The following is a 20,397-nucleotide window of genomic DNA, read 5'->3' as shown; positions in this document are numbered from 1 at the left end:
TGGCAGAGAGAGAAAAAGATGGCGGAAGCGGATGATGAAGTGGATTCTGAATCTAATGGCAGTAGAATCAAGGAGAATTGGAAATCATCCAAAAGAATGAAAACGGAGCAAAGTAGTGTAAAGTGATGAGAATGTCACTTCGTATCTTGTAGGAGTACGGTTTCTTAATGAGGAGCAGCTGATCGAATTACCAATCTTGAGGAATCCATTTGAGATATCGAAACTGGTGGAGAGAGTGCAGGGTAGAGTGAAGGCTGTGAGGATCACGAGACGCGGGCTTGTTTAGATATTTTGTGCTTCTGCGGATCAGAAAAAACGTGTGTTGTGTCTCACCAATTTGATAAGTTTGAAGTGTCGTGTGTGTCTCTTAGGAACAGGGCACCCCTCAAGAGGGTTATATCTGGTGTCTCGTGGGAAGTAGATGTTGAAGAGATGAAAAATATTACTGGAGTGATTGATGCACATCGGATGAATCGTGTGGTGAATTAAGAAAAAGTGAAGAGTATATCTGTACTTTTGTTTTTTGATATGGAGTCTCTCCCTACTCAAGTGCAGTTAGGGTATATTAACTACAGAGTCAGAGCATTTATCCCAAGACCAATGCAGTGTGATCATTGTAAAGCTTTTGGTCATGTTTCTAGTGTTTGCAGAAGGGAGAAGCTGTGATGTCCAAGTTGTGGAAAAGATCATATCATGTGTTATAAAAGTGATGAAAATGTGACATGTTGCAATTGTGGTGGGAACCATGAAGCCACGTCTTTCGAATGCCCCACAAAGGTGATAGAGAATGAGGTGGTCAAAGTCAGGGCTGTCCAGAGCATTTCATATGCAGCAGCTGTTAAAAGGGTTGAGGGTTTGAATGGTGCACCTGAAGAGTCCATGGTGGTGGATAGGCTTTCACTGCAGGCTGCAGGGGTTGCCTTTCACCAGCAGGATCCTGACATTTTAAAGGTTAAGAAGGTGGACTTTGTGGCCTTTATAGCTATGGTGATTAATGGCACTGCCAAGGTGGATAGAAGGTCCAGGAAGATAGAAATCATTGTGGATGCGGCGGAGCGGTTCCTGGGGCTGAAAGATTTCTCTGCAAAGGAGTTACATGGAATATTGTCACAAGCCGTACCACCCTCTCAGGCCCTAGAGCCAGAGAAGGGAGATATGGAGATTTGAAAGAAGGAAGAAGTGGGAGTTTTGTTTTGTTTTGTCAATGTACTATTTTTATTTGTGTGGATTAAGTTAGTTCCCCTATTACGTATGGATTTTCTTTTTACCTTTTTTTGGTTTCAACCCGTCTAGTTGGTGGCAGCAAATCACCTTTTTGGGTTGTAGTCTGCCATAAAACCCACAGAAGAAGAAGAAGAAGAATGTTGGAACCTGACCAGTGGGTGTGACAGTTTATGGAAAATGGCTAGCTGGGGAAGTGTTGCTGGAATTTTGAGAAACTTTTTGAGGAGACCTTGGTCGTACAGATCGCTGCATCGTGCCTTGGGACCTGGCATTTTGGGGTCTCTCGTTGGAAGCGGACTGATATATTATCACTATGAACCGAGCAAGAGGTTTTTGCCCTATACCGTTCATGCCGAGGAGGAAAAGGTAAAGTATATTTGGTAAAGTGACGCAGCAGTAACTAGCTGGATGTATATCTGTAACGTTAGCTAGCTAAAATTAGCTAGTCAGTCACGATGTTTGACAGTTTCTTGCTAGTTAGCTACCTGTCAGTGCCTTGTGAATCAGTATTTGTTCGCTACACTCGTCTACCATTATCACAACTAAATATTAGTACAGTGCACAAGTAAACATAGTAAACAAGTAGCCTATTTAAGGCTGCGTACAAATATGGTAGCTAGCTCATTGTTTTCTGATCCAATCAACATTTGAGAATACTGGGGTGCGTTCAGTACGACAGAATAGTGTCCCCAACGTTGAATTCGACAGAAACGGTACTGTACTGAACGACTACTTCTTCTTCGGTGGAGTTTACCGGCTGTTGGCATCCAATATGTTGTATTACCGCCACCAACTGAAATATAGTATACATCCATTACACTTTGTGATACAAAAGGGGAAACGGGAAAAATGAAAAAATATGTATTTTTAATTACCCTACCAACTAACCCTACACTCATTAAAACCCACCACCTTATTCCACTAATTTAACCCTATCTGATCCTACCCCAGGCCAATGACCCGAGAGGACGGGACACTACCACTCATCACACCCTGTAACTCTTCTGAAGTCAAATATCGTACCCCCAAATATCGTACCCCCAAGCAGTGGTGATTTTAGCATGTAAATCTTGGTGGGGGAAAAAAAAGTGGGATGCATGCCAGCAAAGCCACAACACTAAATCATACATTAATTGCACTATAACGGTGACAAACGGTGCCCACAAACTGTTAGGACCTACATAAAGCTGTCCCAACACCTTACCACTGCTACACCTGGCAATCAGCGGAGCCTTGTCTGGTAGCGAAACAGTTAATTCAGCTGCATATACTTCCTTTAAAAAAAACATAGCTGATATGGCTGAATTGCTTAAACAAATGTGGTTTCTACTGACAATTGACAATACTGACAATCTATGGCATAAGGGGACGATGAGTGGATAAGAAGCAATCCGTAATTTCGATAGACATTAATGAGCGAGCTAGGACGGCCGTAGTCAGTATAACTATTTGTTTAGCACTCTTGAAATGTACAGCGACAGAATTCAGAAAATGGGCCGTTCTTAGTGTTCTCCCTGTACACCAAGTCAGAACCGTAGGATAAGTAAAGGGGGCATATAAGCAGACAATGAAAGCTCTTACAATATTTGATGATTACGTTTCTCTAAAACAGGTTATAGGCTACATGTGCACCACCAAGTCAGAACAGTAGGCGAAATTAAGAGTAGTAAATAGACCAAATTATTAGGGTGAGGCAAATGGGCAACTAACAGCTTACTACACAACATACACTTAGTATTACTTTCTTAGCTACTGTATACATAGCTCCCTGGCATATTACATCATTTATGCAGCAGCATACAAGACATTTTTGGACTCACCTTGTGCTGTGCTCACTTGAACAGGAAGGTGGCGTGGCGGTCCTTCGTGGGCAAATTTTGTCAAAATGTATTTTCCCAGTCGGAGCTCGTTTTTTCCAGACTTCCCAGTTGTCTTGAACTCACTGAAGTCAAGTTTTCGCAGTTCTCAGTTAAGTTGTTTTGAGCACGGCACAATTCATGCTTCGTTGACAGCATGGCCAATGTTGAATGTTTATCATTTTAAACTTGGAAAATAGACCCTTAATCCCAGATTTGGGACTACACAGCCACTCCACTGAATAGCAGGCTAGTGACTGCTTTGCAATGCTTGCAGTTAGTCACTGATTCCTTCCAAATTGTTGAATTTGCGATTTCCAACTTGTTGTGTAATGTTTATGGCCGATGAGCACCGACACGTTTTATCTATAATTTCTCCATTATTTATCTTCATATGACAAGGATTAAAAAGGATTTGCCAGTAGATTGTCGACTTGATTGATGATGATGACTGCTAGCTAAGATTTTGAAAGTATGATGTTGACATGATCCAATCAAAGCTACTGTAAATATAACGTGCATTGACGTCATTTTATCTGTGGCCAATGACCTTGAGCCTTCTTGGATGGGCACTTCTAATGTAACTCTATGGCAGCACCCAAGGGGCTTGAATTTTCGAACTCTACCCTAAGACTTGGCGTTGACGTACTGTCCCCACGAGTGACAGAGCACTGAGCTAATCATGGTGCAACTAGAGAACATTACCAACACCTACGCTCCGTATTTTCCGCTGGCTGCCCCACCACCAAAGAAAGCACTGAGCTAGGCTGAAACACCTGCATTTTGGAGCTGCCTTACTCAAGAAAGCTAAAAAGAGACCATGTTTGTATGCGGCTTTATTAACTCAATGATTAACTCTGCCCCACCTGCTCTGAATGACGGGTCGCCACTGCCTCCAAGTACTTCTCTTCAACTTCCACTACATCTATTTTCTGTGACTTATGTTCCATCTCTGCGGTACAGTTGATAACCATTGCTATGAACGCTAAGAAGACAATCTTACTGAAACATCACTCATTGGCCTATCCCTCTGTTCTTGCACAGATGTACTATTCACAGGGATCCTCTCAGAATCCCTCTCCCTTGATCCACCCTCTTACTTTCTTCACTGCCTCAGCATACAACTTCTTCTGCACAACTCTGACCCTGGCCACCTCAACCTGCCTCTCGCACTGGACACCTCCAATCCCCAGCAACATGGGCACCCCTACAGTTTTTTTGTTTTGTTGTGGTGGTACACCATTCCTTCCCCTACAGTTGACACACACAGCTTTTTCCACCGAAACTACACATTCCACTGTCCCATGTCCTTCTGCACACTTCCCACATCTTGGAATCTCCCTCCTACACACTGCTGCCACATGCCCATAAACATGACACCTATAACACTGCGGTGTATTCGTCACAAATGCTCTAACAGCATAACTCCTATATCCTAACATTACTTTGTTAGGTAAAGACTCTGAATCAAAGCTCAAAAGAACCGACTGTGTCACCTCTGTTTCACCACGCTCCCCACCGGATCTGCGTCGCACCAAACAGCGGGCGTCACAAACATCAGGAATCTTCAACTAAAATTGCTCCACCTCCACACTTAACGCTACCCCAGAAATCATTCCCTTCAATGGTGCCCTGTTCCTAAGCGCAAAGGAAGATACAGGTCTTTCCCCAAGTTGTGTCGCATGGAGCGCCTGCTCCCTCTGATCTGAAGAAACGGAAACAAACATCACAAGTCCGCTTCGGGTTACCTTCACCGACACAACAGCACCCACCATCTTTTCCACCCAAACTGAAACCATCCATGGATCAGCCAAAAGGCCTGGTACCACCCTCTTCAAAAATCACACTCCATCTGGACCAAACTTATCTTTATCACACCCATGTTCATCAATGCAAGGCTTGGGTTCCAAGCTCCTCACAGCACCTTCTACCCCTTCCATTTCACCTCCAGAACTCAAACTGGCGTCTGGCTCACTCTGTTTGAAATTGACACCAATCTTCCTCGACATACTGTCATCAAGGCAAAGGGTGGCTACTTTGAAGAATCTGAAATATAAAATATATTTAGATTTGTTTAACAATTTTTTTTGTTGACTACATGATTCCATATGTATTTTTCATAGTTTTGATTCCTTCACTATTATTCTACAATGTAGAAAATAGTAAAAAATTAAGAAAAACCCTGGAATGAGTAGGTGTGTCCAAACTTTTGACTGGTACTGTATATCATAAACAAGTTTTTTACATAAACACACACTTCAATAACTTGTGCCATAACTACTTCTTTAATTCACACAATACACATACATGAAGTAATTCACCCCCTGGATAATTGATCACTTTGGTTATTCCAACCAATAAATGTTCCTCGATGACTCGTAGACTAATTTGCGTAATGCACACCAGCACTATAAAAAGAAAACAAACACATCAGGTAGGTTAAATTATATGGTTATTCTCTACAAACACTTTGATTCTTCTTCTAATAATATATTTCACATTGCTTGAGCATGTCCCGACTAACAGTTCTTGTGCTGATGTTGCTTCCAGAGGCAGTTTGGAACTCGGTAGTGAGTGTTGCAACCGAGGGCCGACACTCGGCGGTCCCGTTCTGTGAGCTTGTGTGGCCTACCACTTCGCGGCTGAGCCATTGTTGGTCCTAGGTGTATCCACTTCACAATAACAGCACTTACAGTTGACCGGGGCAGCTCTAGCAGGGCAGAAATGTGACTTACTGACTTGTTGGAAAGGTGGCATCCTATGACAGTGTCACGTTGAAAGTCACTGAGCTCTTCAGTAAGGCCATTCTACTGCCAATGTTTGACTATGGAGATTGCATGGCTGTGTGCTCAATTTTATACACCTGTCAGCAACGGGTGTGGCTGAAAAGGACCAATCCACTAATTTGAAGGGGTATCAGTGATTGGCTCAGTGATTTTTTTTACGAATAGTTACATAGCCTATATGGGAATAACAGACATGAGCCAAGTATGGCATAGGTTATAAGACCTCTATGATTAATTTCATTTAGTCAGTTCTACCACCTCAACATTGCTAATTTTAAACAGGGTTAAATATGTTGTAGTAAAGTTCAGCTTCAGTCCACAGGGGGGCACTGTCACTGTCAGAAGATATGCGCTTCAGTCAGAAAAAGGTTCTTATCTCTTTGGTCTCTAGCTAGCCAGCCAGCCAGCCAAGCTAGCTACAGAAATGAAACGAAACCAATCAAATGCACTCGCTGGAAATAAACACTTTTCCTGATATCATGACTTATATCAACATCAGTGGAGACTGCTGAGGGGAGGACGGCTCATAATAATGGCTGGAATGGAGCGAATGGAATGGCATCAAACACATGGAAATCAAGTGTTTGGTGTATTTGATACCATTCCACTCCAGCCATTACCACAAGCCCATCCTCCCCAATTAAGGTGCCACCAACCTCCTGTGATCAACATCCTTAGCGTGCCCATTCACTAAATATACTGTTAAAAAACGGACACCCTATAGCTTAAGAATGCTGAGCGCTAATGCTAGTTTATTAGCGTTAGCCAATCCTTATGCTGAGGGAGACTAGCGTGTTAGTATGGAAGTCCAGAGAGGACATATGAATAAAATGTTTTTTTATCTCGTTATGTTGATCACAACTTATTTATCTCGATCATGACATAACAAGTTGTTTTGTTGATCACGAGATAAACTATATATAGGAGTGGACATATTGATGATAGATTGAAAGTATGGCTGAGGCGGCAGAGGCCACGGTGGATCAGCGCATCATTTTGTATTGTAACTTTTGTTATGTAGTGATCATGAGATAAATACAATTGTGATCTCGACATAACGAGGGATTTTATTTTATTTTATTAATGTCCTCTCTGGACTTCCGTAAGTTAGCACAAACCAAGGGGCCAGGGTTCCGGTCTAGAAGCACGGGTTTGACTGCTCCTACAATTTTGCTTCGGTATTGCAGTTTAACTGACGCCCGGCCAGGAAAGACAATTTCCATAGACGGTCACATAGAGAAGTCAGATTAGAAAATTCCTAATAAGACACTTTAGTCATCAACTTTGTGCACAAACATCCATTGAATTAATCAAATAATTGTTGCTGAGGCTGATTTATTATGATCTTTATCACTCACAAATAATTAAATTTTTTATATTAATCTAATGTCTGCCATGTGTTTGGATGACATGATGATGTCGCTGCTTGTCGGTGCTGACCCCTACCTTTTTGAGGGAAAAAAGTATTACTTGTTAAACTAAATATTTTTCTCTGAACAATTTTATTAGTATAATATAATTTCCCAATTTTTGTGAGCATACAATATAGCTCAGTATTTTTTGCTAATCTTTATCAAGGGTGTCAATTTCGTACCCCACTGTGTATCCATAGTAGGTAGACGGTTCTTACTAAATCGGCATCCCTTACATCACCACACCGAGCAGTGCACAAGAAAGTATTCAATCCAGTTGTTAGACCTATGTTTTCTATCTATGGGGAAATTGTGCAATCAGTAGCCTAGATAAATTGATAGTGGAAGCAAGTAAAATGTATTAATTAACTAATTGCTGTTAGCCAAATGAGACATTCATGCAATGTGCCACAATAGTTGGTCAGGAGTACTGACAATTCGTTCTATAGCCATGACCTTATCCAATTTTCAGCTTTGCACTGCCCTTTTATTTTAGACTTTGTCCTCCTTTTCGTGCTAATGCTTCCTTCCGTATTATAGTTGCTTCCAGTGTTGCAGCTGTCTGCCAGACGGATGTGCTTCAACCAGTTTGCTTCCATGACGTACAATGAGGAACCCTACATGACACCAAGGGATTTCCTCTTCTCAATCATGCTGGAGAATGTTGACCGTAAGTACAGTAGTATCAAAGGAAAGTGTCCATGTTGTAAAACGGCCTAGCTGGTAGAAAAGGGAATACTTCATGATGTAATTAATTGAATTGATTGGCATATGGCTACACAAGCTCCCTCTGTAAGTGTATTCAATTTTGTTCCAGGCAAGAACTGGGCTTTACATTATTTTCCTTTCATCTGCTATTAGGTAAATTACAAAAGAAAGCTCTAACCAAAAAGGTGAGTGTTGGGATCGGGTTAACTCATTGTCAGAACGTGTTTGGGATTTTAGTCTTATCGTGCAATGCCATCAACATGAGCATTACAGCAAGAGATGACTATTGGTTGTTTCTCTTGTATAATCTCTGATACTTGCAGGAGGTGGATAAGATGCTGGATGCTGCCTCACGGGTCCAGGCAGGCAACAGTCTGTTCAGAAACTTCGGAGACGATGGTACGTTTTCATGCCATGGTCAAACAGCCTCACTGGTGCTATGTGCTTCATCAAAGTAAAAAGATGCTGGATAGTTATACTTCAGGCAGGAAATATGTATTTTATCACTATGTGGGAGTGTCAATCTAAACAGGTTAAATGAACACTCACTGAAATGTTTGTGTTATAGAGAAGGCATGTTTTGTGTCTTGCAGGTCTGATATCCTACACAGAGTACCTGTTCCTGTTGACTATTCTGACCAGTAAGTTATAGACCCAGAATGACATACAGTGGAAACAGCCCTCCCTTTCAATGACATGCATTTGGAACCAGCATCCTCCCATTCTTACACAACACATCTTACTACATCTGGGTCGTGTGCATCAGGAGAACCATAGCAAAATGAAAATGTTGCCCAATCACCAACAATGTTGTGCTTGAATCATTATTTCAGAAGACCCTGCTGTTAACCTTGTGGAGTGGACAGCAATTGAAAACTAACCGCTCATCTTGCCGCTGCTTTGTTCTGTCCAAGCAGCACCTAGATAAGCCTGTGATGTTATTTTCTAACAGAAAATGCATTGTTATTTCAGAGCCACACACAGGATTTCATATAGCTTTCAAAATGCTTGATATTGATGGCAATGAGCATGTGGACAGAAAGGAGTTTCTCAAGGTATGTTTTATAATCTATATTATAAAATGTTCCTTAAAGGGCCAATCTGCAATTCAAACAACAGCAAACAGGTACCCCTCCACAGCTTTGGGTAAACAGCTTAGGGGTGGGCCTAGAGAAATGTAACCACTCTCAAATTCATAGACCGGATCATGGATGCAAGGACTGACCATCCATGAGATCGATGCAAGGACTGACCATCCATCCATAGACAGTTGAACTTATAAGCTCATGAGGAATTTATAATTAATATTCTTCAATAATCAATAGCTACATATCATTAATTTTACATTTTAAAAATGGATGTAGCAAATGCAGATTGCCCCTTTAAATGTTTTTTTTATGTTGTGCTTCTCAAGGAATTGATGGAATTGTATTTTATGTTGCATATAGTATTCTGTATTCAGTCTTGTATTGTATATCAAATTATATAGTTGTGTATATCTTATATCAAGTATACACACTCCAAAATATTGCCGCCCCTTACAGGGACATTACCCAATTGGAAGTTTTGACATAAATGCTCCTACAATTACTGAGTACTATGCACTCTTGATGCTAACGCAGAGGTACTGTATGGCCAGTACCTCAAGTCTGTGCCACATGTTTGATGTTCCTCCCACCTCAATTGGTTCCTTCTGTCAAAACATTGGCCTATTCATTCTGTCTGAGGTACCACATTTTATAAGGCACAGAAACTAGCTTGTAAACATACTGTATTTGCGAGTTGGCTTTAGCACAATACAATATGCATACATGGCTACATAAATGCCTGTGACTATACAATTTTGTACCAAACCAATGAAAAGTTGATTCCCTAATTTAGAACAGAGGCTGGTGTGAAAATCAGCAACACAAGGAACCACAAGGGTTAGAGTTAAAACATGTTATGCCTCTCCCAGTTAGATTATGGTTTGGTTTAGAAGACAAGTTCCACACCTGACAAAGTAGAGAGGAGCAGCATGGATAATCATTCGGTGTGTTTGAGGGGATCTTGATCACATAATGAGTAGTAATTGGGATGCAAGGTGATATGTAGATCTGTGTGATTCTGTGTGGTCCAACCGCTTTGTAGTCAATCTCAAACACACACTGTTTGCTGTTTCATACTGGCTCCAGTTTTAATATTAGAGTGAGGCATCGTGGGTAGTTGATAACCTTTTGACTAATGAACAATTCTCTGTTATTGCTGACATTTCTTGGATAATTCAGATGAGTAAGAGGTATGTATGTATGTATGTGTTATTAGTGAGTTTAACTGAATTAGTAGTTTCCCGCATTCTGAGAAAATGTAAGCTAGCTAAGAAATGCTCTCACTAGTAGTAAATGTTTTTAGTTGAATCTTTTGTTGTTTAGTATCTGCATTATTATAATGCAAGGAATCATTGTTGCTGCTTTGTTTTATGATGAAGCTCAAGAAAATCATTGGGAAAAGAAAAGAGAAAGTGCCTAAGAAAGGTGACACAGACGTGGTGAGTCAACACTCTAAATTTTTTTTATTTTTAAGACGGAAATCTCCTTATTCATATCTGTGACTTTTGGAAAAGCTTTTTTTAGAATACTTGATATAGATGACATTGAATTGTCTTTGGGGAAATGCCCATTGAAAGCACTAAGGCTAGCCAACTCTGTCATTATACGATGATTTAAATGTAAACCGTTGTGTACCGGCTAGAAAACTGATTGTTTACTCGTATTTCAAGTATGATGGGGCTTGCAGTAATAACAAAGGCAGGGAGTGTTGAAACTTGATGTCATCTTCACAGAAACCAATCGCAGAGGGGGAGGATGTGAACACTACACTGCAGGCCTTCTTCTTTGGCAGGAATGGTGAAAACAAGCTTCAGTACAAGGGATTTTGCAGGTAAAATATCTGTGGGTTACCATGTAGTGTCATTGGTGTTAAACGGTATAGCTACTCTACCTTTTCCTCACAGGTGTACCTAATCCTAGTAAAATCATGTTTCCGATACTCAGTATAGACTTACTGTATGAATAGTTATGAATAGACTTCAGACTAGGAGTGTTGATATAGAATCATTGTTGCCTGTTAGATCATAATTAATATGGTTACATGGACAGGGGGAACCTGATCCTAGATCAGCAATCCTACTCTTAGACACTTTTTGAGTACGGGCCCAGAACCGACCTAGTCACGTTCAGTGTCTCTACTCTGGATGTCTCCTCTAGGTTCATGGAGGACCTGCAGGAGGAGGTGCAGGAGATGGAGTTCCTGCAGTTCTCCAAGGGTATGGACACCATGCGGCGGGAGGACTTTGCCGAGTGGCTGCTGCACTACACCAACGAGGAAACCAACGAGGCCTACTGGGAGAACATGAGGAAGAGGATCCCCGCGGGCCAGGTAAAAAGGAAATGTGGTCCTGTTCCAATACTTCGAAAAATCCACCCTTCCTTCCTCGTTTCCTGGAGGTCGTCACAGATCATTAAGGGTTGTGATAGGTGAAAGAGAGGTTGCAAATTGCCAACCAATCATTTTCCACAATCCAACAAATTCAGATATGGGGTCACTTTAATGAAGGAAGGGATAATATTCGGATAGGGATAATATGCAGTTATGTCAATGTACCTTCAGGTCGAAGAAGTTGTGAAATATAACACATTTTGGGGGGCTCTCAAGGGGTGACTTCTCAATGTATGACTTGGAAATGTGTCCCTCTTCTCTTGTAGAGCATCACATTTGATGAGTTCAAAGCATTCTGCCTCTTCACCAACAACCTGGAGGACTTTGCCTTCTCCGTGAAAATGATAAGTGAAGCCAACCGACCTATCGGAATGGGTAATTTTCTTATTCTACATTTTTCTTTTCTTTTTTGTAGGAAGGGCATTTTGTCTGAAAGATTCTGATTCTACACATTCAAATCACTTTAAAGCAACATTCAGCAGTTGAAACAATAACAAAGCGTACTCCCTGCCCCTGTTTCGGTAAAAAGCTGAGGGATGGGGCTGAAGAAATTTAACCACTCTCAAATCTATATCCAGAAGGACTGACCATCCATGATATCAACATTTTAACAATGTTTTGAGGCTATATAGTATTTGTTTACATTTACTTTGTTTACAAACATTGGCGTAAAACAAGCTTATATTTTGGGTTCTGATGGGGTACACAGTTGAACTAAGCTCATGATACATTTTTCAGTGTTATTCTTCTATGGATACATATCATCATTCATTTATTAGTCCAAAAATAGATGTAGCAACTGCTGATTGCCCCTTTAGCCAAGTACATTATCCTGATAGTTTCTTTCCCTTCCATTCTCTGCAGTCCAATTTAGGCGAGCTGTGAAGATTGCCACAGGGCACGACCTCTCGGAGAACGTGCTAGACACTGTGTTCAAGATCTTTGACCTGGACGGCGATAACTGTCTGAGCCACAAGGAGTTTATTGGAGTGATGGAAGACAGAGTACTGCGCGGCTTGAAGGTACATGGGGCATTTATCAGTTGAAGCAGTCCTTCAGGGCGTTATTTGGTCTTGAGATCCACGCTTAACTCGAACTTTCATGCAAGTCTCCAATTGACTTGTTAATAATGATTGTGATGTGAGTTGCGGTCTTTGTATGAATTGTGCTATACAAATAAAGTTTAGGCTGAGGCTGCATGACCTAATCGAACCGCCCTGTTCGATCAGGTCGATTTGCGATGTTACTTTACGCACCAAAAAAACTTTCAGAAAAACCGCACGCAGCTGCTGCTCCCGTGTGCTGCTCCCTCCCCATCCTTTCACGTTTCTCACTTTAGGCTACTCACCTTTATGAAAACCCCAGTCTTATCAGCAACATTGTGTACAATCTGCCTCACATTTCTGAACTAAAATAATATATTTGACATTTATTTCACCTGTGCTTTTGAATATTTCCTGCATGTATTATTTTAGAACGCATGGGTGTGGTTTTATGCTGTCTGTTAATTCCCCCACCAATTTATGTAATCTATGTCGGAGCCTAAAACAGACTAAAAAGTTGTTTGCGATGATGTAATCTTCCTAGATATGCTGTCATATCGGAGGCCTACCGTAAATTACAGGGGGGGGGGGGTTAATAGCTGCTTGTAACTCCCCACCTGAGAAGGGAATATTAAATCACTATTTGGACTGCTCAATTTTGTAATACTGCAATATCCACAACAGGAAAATAAGTTTGTGCAACATGTCGTCCATGATCGACATGTTGAATAGACTCCTGTTCTATTCATTCTGTTTCCATGCATTTAATCCTATCCGATAGGATAGGGCCCTGGTGATCAGGTCACGCAGCCACTAGATCTGTCATTCTCATTGCAAGCAAGTCTAAGAAGTGGTAGATATGTTCTATGTGCGCTATTTCTATGCTCTTTTACTTTCGGTTTTGTACACCAGCTGAAAATACAATATTTTTGGTTATGGAAAAAATATTTCACAGTGATTTTTAGATAGTACAAGGAATTCTCTACACAATGACTGCTTGTTTTGTCACAAACTGAAATTAGGCGAACTATTAGAATTTTAGCCGAGCGATTTCTGCATATTGCACCTTTTTAACATTTATTATGTGATGTCTGTATTTCCCCAGGTGCAGCCCCAGCGTGGCATCACAAATTACTGGAAGTGTGTGAAGAGGGAGACCCTAAAGGGGGCCCAAGAGGCCCTCCGGGACACCGGAAGCCCTTTTTGAGGGGCTAGGCCATTGGATGGAGAAGCGCCTTACGAGTGGTCACTGGGTGACTCCAATGTAAAGCATTGATGGCTGACCACTAGTTGACCATAATCACTGGATATTCGTCAGTGGAATATAAACATGGTCCTAATGAACCAAGGAACTAAATGAATAAGGAATGACACCAAATTCAGTGTTTTTCAGGCTTCCTTTTTGTTTGTAAAAATATTATTGCAATATACAGTACATAATCTATGGTGAGGTTTATTCTAATCCTAGAAATTGGTTGTTGTGACGCTTGGTACCAGTCATGTAAATGTGAGCTCTTTTTACATGTATTGAAGGTCTCTTGGCACTTTTTATACCCCATTTCCCTCCAAATGCAAGCGGTTTGTTTACAGGTAGATGGTTTACTGTGGTATCATTTGAAAGTTCTAAACTGCAGAGTCATATAGGTGGAAAGAGTCATGTTTGAAATATGTTTGTCTTTTAACACATTGCTAAGTACAGTTGTGCTCTAATATATTGACACCCTTGCACAATTCACTTTAATTTCTTCTAAAATAAGTTGACATTTAAAAAAACTTTGTGCACATGTATTTAAGAACTGCACAGGACCCCAAAAAAAAATAATAATCTGAAATGAAGATTTTTCACTTCAAAGTAAAAAAGATGGCGTGGACAAAAATATTCTGAATTCCAATTCATTTGGTTGAAAGCAGGAGATTCTTGTTTACGGTGTAATTTCTCACCTGTGGTAAGTTGCAGGTGCTTACAGTGTACAAAGCCATTCAATACGTTTTGAAAACAGAACATTCTGCACCATTGCACTCCATTGTAAAGTGCAAGGGTGCCAATATATTAGATCATAGCTGTATACCTTTTTTTGTAGATTAAATAAATTGAGAATTGCTGCATTGCTCCTGGTATGTGTGTGCCATATACAGTGCATTCGGACCCCTTGACTTTTCCCACATTTTTTGTTACGTTACAGCCTTATTCTAAAATTGATTAAATAAATGTTTTCCCTCAATCTACACACAACTAACCTGTGCCCCCGCACATTGACTCTGTACCGGTACCCCCTGTATAAAGCCTCGCTACTGTTATTTTACTGCTGCTCTTTAATTATTTGTTTTTAATTTTTACTTAACCAACAATGCGGTTAAGAAAAATAAGTTAAGGGCTTGTAAGCATTTCACTAAGGTCTACACCTGTTGTATTCGGCGCATGTGACATAACATTTGATTTCATACCCCATAATGACAAAGTGAAAACTGTTTTTGTTGAACATTTTGCCAATTTATTAAAAAATAAAATACGTACCTTATTTACATAAGTATTCAGACCCTTTGCTATGAGACTCGAAATTGAGCTCAGGTGCATCCTGTTTCCATTGATCATCCTTGAGATGTTTCTACAACTTTGAGTCCACCTATGGTAGATTCAATTGTTTGGACATGATTTGGAAAGGCACAGACCTGTCTGAGGTCCCACAGTTGACAGAGCATGTCAGAGCAAAAACCAAGCCATGAGGTCGAAGGAATTGTCCATAGAGCTCAGAGACAGGATTGTTTCGAGGCACAGATCTGGGGAAGGGTACCAAACAAATTCTGCAGCATTTAAGGTCCCCAAGAACACTGTGGCCTCCATCATTCTTAAATGGAAGAAGTTTGGAACCACTGTGACTCTTCCTAGAGCTGCCGCCCAGTCAAACTGAGCAATTGGGGGAGAAGGGCCTTGGTCAGGGAGGTGACCAAGAACCTGATGGTCACTGACAGAGCTCCAGAGTTCCTCTGTGGAGATGGGAGAACCTTCCAGAAGGACAACCATCTCTGCAGCACGCCACCAATCAGGCCTTTATGGTAGAGTTGCCAGACGGAAGCCACTCCTCAGTAAAAGGCACATGACAGCCTGCTTGTAGTTTGACAAAAGGCACCTAAAGGACTCTCAGACTATGAGAATCAAGATTCTCTGGTCTGATGAAACCAAGATTGAACTCTTTGACCAGAATGCCAAGTGTCACGTCTGGAGGAAACCTGGCAACATCGCTACGGTGAAGCATCATCATGCTGTGGGGATGTTTTTCAGGGGCAGGGATTGGGAGACTAGTCAAGATCGAGAGAAAGATGAACTGAGCAAAGTACGGAGAGATCCTTGATGAAAACCTGCTCCAGAGCGCTCAGAACCTCAGACTGGGTCGAAGGTTCACCTTCCAATAGGACAACGACCCTAAGCACACAGCCAAGAGAACACGAGTGGTTTCGGGACAAGTCTCAATGTCCTTGAGTGGCCCAACCAGAGTCCGGACTTGAACCAGATCGAACATCTCTGGAGAGACCTGAAAACAGCTGTGCAGCGATGCTCCCCATCCAACCTGACAGAGCTTGAGAGGATCTGCAGAGAAGAATGGGAAAAACTCCCCAAATACAGGTGTGCAAAGCTTGTAGTGTCATACCCAAGAAGACTCAAGGCTGTAATCGCTGCCAAAGGTCCTTCAACAAAGTACTGAGTAAATGGTCCTAATTACTTATGTAAATGTGAATTATTTATTTTTTGCAAAAACTTCTAAAAAACGTTTTTTTCTTTGTCATTATGGGATATTGTGTTTAGATTGATGAGGGAAACAAACTATTTAATCCATTTTAGAATAAGTCTAACGTAACATTTGGAAAAAGTCAAAGGGTCTGAATACTTTCCGAATGCACTGTAAATACAGAACCATTTTCAGCAATAGATGTAAACAAAGCGTATCATTACAAGTTGCTTTGCATCACCAAAAAGGGAGCAAGAAAAAAACATGAGCAATGAATATTCTGTAATTTATTATAGAGTTGACCCCATTAGATCACATTTGAGTATGTGGGTTAACCATTGAAGCATGTGTTGCTAATTATATTACCGTACACACACACATATATACATATACATATATATATATATATATATATACATATATATTTGGGAGGATTTCAGAAAAAGTCAATATTAGACAGACAAAAACAACCAGCTTACTTCTGTGGTAGATGAAACAGATTGACTGATGCCAGAGGTTATCAGCGAGTACAGCATACATAGATACAATACAATTACAGCGCACGAAGCCGTCTTTGGTCTTCTTACCACTATAAACTCATACATATAAATGTGTATTGTATCAAAAGTAGAAATTACATAGGCATTGAAAGTAAATTCACATTTTTGACATACAATATATGTAATAAAGGAGCATACATAGGAGACAGTGTATGTGTTAATAAAATGTTATAACTGTGGCTTTTTTATTTTTCCTGTCCAAATAATTGCATGGTTCTGGCTACCCATGATGGACTTTCAATATCAGTATCATTCACTTGTATGACAGTATGCAACTAAATATTTGTTGTTTTAATATAATATATTGAAACATCTGAAACGCTGAGAGATTGTCATATTGAAGAACAGACCTGTGCTTTCAATCCTGGGCTTTTAAAACAAGGCCTCTTGAATAGACTCTGCTGCTGTGTTGGACATGGAGAATAATGTTTGCCGGATTTTCTCTTATTTAAACTGTTACTACGAACCCCTGCAGATGAGCCCAGCCCAGAAAAGCAGACTTGTGGCCCCCCTCTTGGACCGATGTTTCTGGTGCCCTCCTAACTTGTTTAGAAGGTTGTTCTGTTGCCTCCTGGCTTGGGCGGTGATTCAGTTGCGAGGCACACGTGATGAACCTTCTGGGTGAGATAGATCAGGGAAGTGCTTTTAAAGTGTTGTTTGACCCGCTGCGGAGAAAGAGGACAATTACAATCTTTATTAGCAACACAATCACTATAATAGATCTATGGAAAAATATAAAGAGTGATGTCATCAGCCTCTCACCTCAATAGGACTGGGGGGTCAGGGGTCGTTCTCTTTCTTTACCGTCACGTCTCCGTCTCCGGCAAGGATGGTGGAGATCTCTCCCTGCATGAAGGCCCAGGGCACGGTGGATCCAGCCAGAGGGCAGCGCTCGCCGCTGGGGCAGTACACCTCTCCTCCAGGGCCCTGACTGCGAATGGAGCCGCGCGTGCATGGGAAGCAGAACTTGTGGTGCGGGACAGATGGACACTGGACAAAATGAGTGTCCTCCAGACGCTCTCGGCAGAGGGTGCAGCAGAGCAGGGCACCTGGGGTGCCGCTCCCGGACTCCCCGGCGCTGGTGGTGCTAGGTCCCCCTTGGGCACCCTGGCCCATAACTGCCTGGGAGACTGCGGCAGAGGCTGAAGAGGGACTACCGCTGGTTGGGCGGCCAGATGCGGAGGAGTGGGCCGAGGACATGCCGGGGCCATCTCGGGACATTTGGTTGGAGCTCAGGCTGTCGGCCACTCCCATGAGCGCCGAGATGGGTGAGGGCTGGCTGTGGGAGCGGGGCGGGCCGTCCTGGGGGTTGGGCATGCCTGTGCCCAGGGGCTCCATGCCTGGATAGGCACCTCGAGGCCAGGGATCCCTGGCTGGGTGATCCCCCATGGGCCTTCCTTCACTCTCTCCGTTTTCTGAGCCCGGGGATGCTTTGCGTCGCCGTGCAGCGCCCTTTGGAGGTGCAGAGCGGCCGGCAGGCGCCATTGGCATGCCGCTGTCTGCGTACGACTGTGGAAGGACCTCGGGCATCGGTGGCTCCTTAAATGAACGCACGCCGTCGCTCAGGAGCTCAGTGAGTGCACGCCAGTCCCCGGCGCCCTGCCGTCTCTCGTATTCCACGTAGCGCAGCCCAGAGTTCACTGCTTTGCCTGCATCTTTGTTAGAGTCGCGGAACATCTGCCTGACCAGCTCCGTGATGCCAGAGAAGACTATTCCAGAGCCGCTGGGGTACTCCACAAACACCTTCAGCTCAAACTCAGGCCCAGCACCGGCTTCAAAAGCGAGGATGCGCCCCACCAAGTTGTGGTCTTTCCTGAAGCGCACGCTGAAGGGGGCACAGCCACAGAGGGTCACCAGGACTTCTCGTACCACTTTGGGGCGGTTGGGCCAGCCTTCTGCCCGGCTCCTGGCGCTCTCCGCTAGCTCAGCCATGACCTCCCCATTCCTCCAGCCTGCTTCCAGACCCACCAGAGCAGAGGCGCCAGCTCCCAGCGACATGGCTGACCCTACCTGACGCCTGCCAACATCACCCATTATAGGGCCAGAGGAGCCAGCCATCTGTGGGCCCCCAGCCCTGGTGCCTAAAACAGGGGCCAACAAGCCGTGAGGGGGCCCCACTAACCCCTGGGCTATCAAAGCATGAGGTATTGTCCCATGTAGAGCAGGTACAGCCCCAGCCATAGCCCGTCTGGTGTTGGGGCTCTGCCTGCTCCCCTCTGACATACTCACATCCTCAGCTCTGTGCAGACCGTTGGGGAGGCGGGGGGAAACTCCATACTCTCCCCTACCCCTGTCTAAACGCTCTGCGTGCTGCCTCCCTCCTTCCATTGGCCCACCTGAGCTGGGTTTGCCTTGCTGAGGGCCAGGGGACCTTCCGTCCAAAACACCGTGGCTGCTCTTCAACTGCCTGGCCGTCTCAATTAGAAGCTCGATTCTGTCTGCCCCGTCGTAGTTCACGCATCCCCGGCAAACAGCTTCGCTGAATTCCCAGAGCATGGCCCAGGGCATCTTGGGCAGATCGCAGAGATAGCACCATTGCCGCCTAGAGGATGCCTGCGAGGCGGACGACATGTTGTTTATACAGGCCCTCGCACAAACTTTATTGAGCGGCCAACGCGTTTCAATCTTTACTTTTCGCGGATTTTTCTATATTCAGTCACGTCGAGCAACATGCCCCGATTTTGTTGTAAAATATGAAAATATGCTCCATAAGCTCTTGTTGATTACTGCTTTTAAAAGTTAGCTACGTTTTCTTTCTTAGGCTGCCCGTGTAGTTATGTCTGGGAGGAAGTAAAATGAGTTTAAGACACCGGATACACCTACTGCATTGCTGTTGAATTCTGGGAGCTGTAGTTGAAGTCTGAACTTCTCTCACAGAAAGCTAGCCAGCTCACACTCGTTGAACGATTTGAGTAATGCAATTTTCAGTCCCCAATGCTTCTACGCATGATCGCAAAAAGACAAAAGATGGGACTAGTTTATATTTAGTCGATAATATCTAGAATTTGCGAGATACCATTTAAAAATGTCGAGATACTAAGTCAAAATGTTGAGATATGTAAGTCAAAATTTCGAGATACAAAAAAATTATAGTAGACCATACATATGACATGTTTACGCAATAAGGCACAAGGGGGTGTGGTATATGGCCAACATACCACGGCTAAGCGCTGTTCTTAATGACGACGCAACGCAGTGCCTGGATACAGCCCTTAGCCGTGGTATATTGGCCATATACCACAAACCACCGATATGTCTTATTGCTTTTATAAACTGGTTACCAACGTAATATATTTTGTCATACCTGTGGTATAGGGTCTGATATACCACGGCTGTCTGCCAATCAGCATTCAGGGCTCGAACCCACCCAGTTTATAATTCTTAATTTGTAACATTGTGTGGTGATTTTAAAGGTGGCACCACAGGAGTTTTTTCCTGGGCCCCAGAGTTTTTCCTGATCTGGTAGGCAAACCTAACCAGGAAAAACTCCGGACCCTAGTTAATAATAATAAGCCATTTAGCAGACGCTTTTATCCAAAGCGATTTACAGTCATGCGTGTATACATTTTTTCGTGTATGGGTCGTCCCGGGAATCGAACCCACTAC

At 42.8% G+C, this 20,397-nt stretch overlaps 2 protein-coding genes across 2 annotated transcripts; one reads left to right on the top strand and one right to left on the bottom strand.

Moving 5' to 3' along the window:
* The first annotated feature begins 1,362 nt into the window (after positions 1–1,362).
* On the top strand, positions 1,363–14,612 carry LOC121579292 (calcium uptake protein 2, mitochondrial). Its single transcript, XM_041893763.1, has 12 exons — positions 1,363–1,590; positions 7,819–7,948; positions 8,140–8,171; positions 8,310–8,385; positions 8,580–8,627; positions 8,959–9,041; positions 10,454–10,513; positions 10,808–10,905; positions 11,232–11,403; positions 11,730–11,838; positions 12,328–12,485; positions 13,612–14,612. The coding sequence occupies exons 1-12, from the start codon at positions 1,402–1,404 to the stop codon at positions 13,711–13,713; spliced, it is 1,257 nt and encodes a 418-aa protein (XP_041749697.1). The 5' UTR covers positions 1,363–1,401; the 3' UTR covers positions 13,714–14,612.
* A 1,893-nt stretch (positions 14,613–16,505) lies between these two features.
* Positions 16,506–19,808, bottom strand: LOC121579291 (interferon regulatory factor 2-binding protein 1). The gene is made up of 2 exons (XM_041893762.2): positions 17,554–19,808; positions 16,506–17,456 (listed from the first exon to the last, which is right to left on the bottom strand). Exon 1 carries the CDS (start codon positions 19,360–19,362, stop codon positions 17,572–17,574), a length of 1,791 nt encoding a protein of 596 aa, XP_041749696.1. The 5' UTR covers positions 19,363–19,808; the 3' UTR covers positions 16,506–17,456; positions 17,554–17,571.
* Between the last annotated feature and the right edge of the window lie 589 nt (positions 19,809–20,397).

Source organism: Coregonus clupeaformis, chromosome 13 (genome assembly GCF_020615455.1).
Source record: "Coregonus clupeaformis isolate EN_2021a chromosome 13, ASM2061545v1, whole genome shotgun sequence".
Classification (NCBI taxonomy): Eukaryota; Metazoa; Chordata; class Actinopteri; order Salmoniformes; family Salmonidae; genus Coregonus; species Coregonus clupeaformis.
Note: the sequence above shows the minus strand (reverse complement) of the source record. Positions and strands in the feature narration are given on the sequence as shown.

What these genes read in the sequence shown, in the direction of transcription:
- LOC121579292 (XM_041893763.1), top strand. Translation starts at nt 1,402, where the DNA reads ATGGCTAGCTGGGGAAGTGTTGCTGGAATTTTGAGAAACTTTTTGAGG. An exon ending in CAACCGACCTATCGGAATGG is followed by an intron (nt 11,839 to 12,327) that starts GTAATTTTCTTA and finishes CATTCTCTGCAG; the next exon opens with TCCAATTTAGGCGAGCTGTG. An exon ending in GAGTACTGCGCGGCTTGAAG is followed by an intron (nt 12,486 to 13,611) that starts GTACATGGGGCA and finishes GTATTTCCCCAG; the next exon opens with GTGCAGCCCCAGCGTGGCAT.
- LOC121579291 (XM_041893762.2), bottom strand. Translation starts at nt 19,362, where the DNA reads ATGTCGTCCGCCTCGCAGGCATCCTCTAGGCGGCAATGGTGCTATCTC.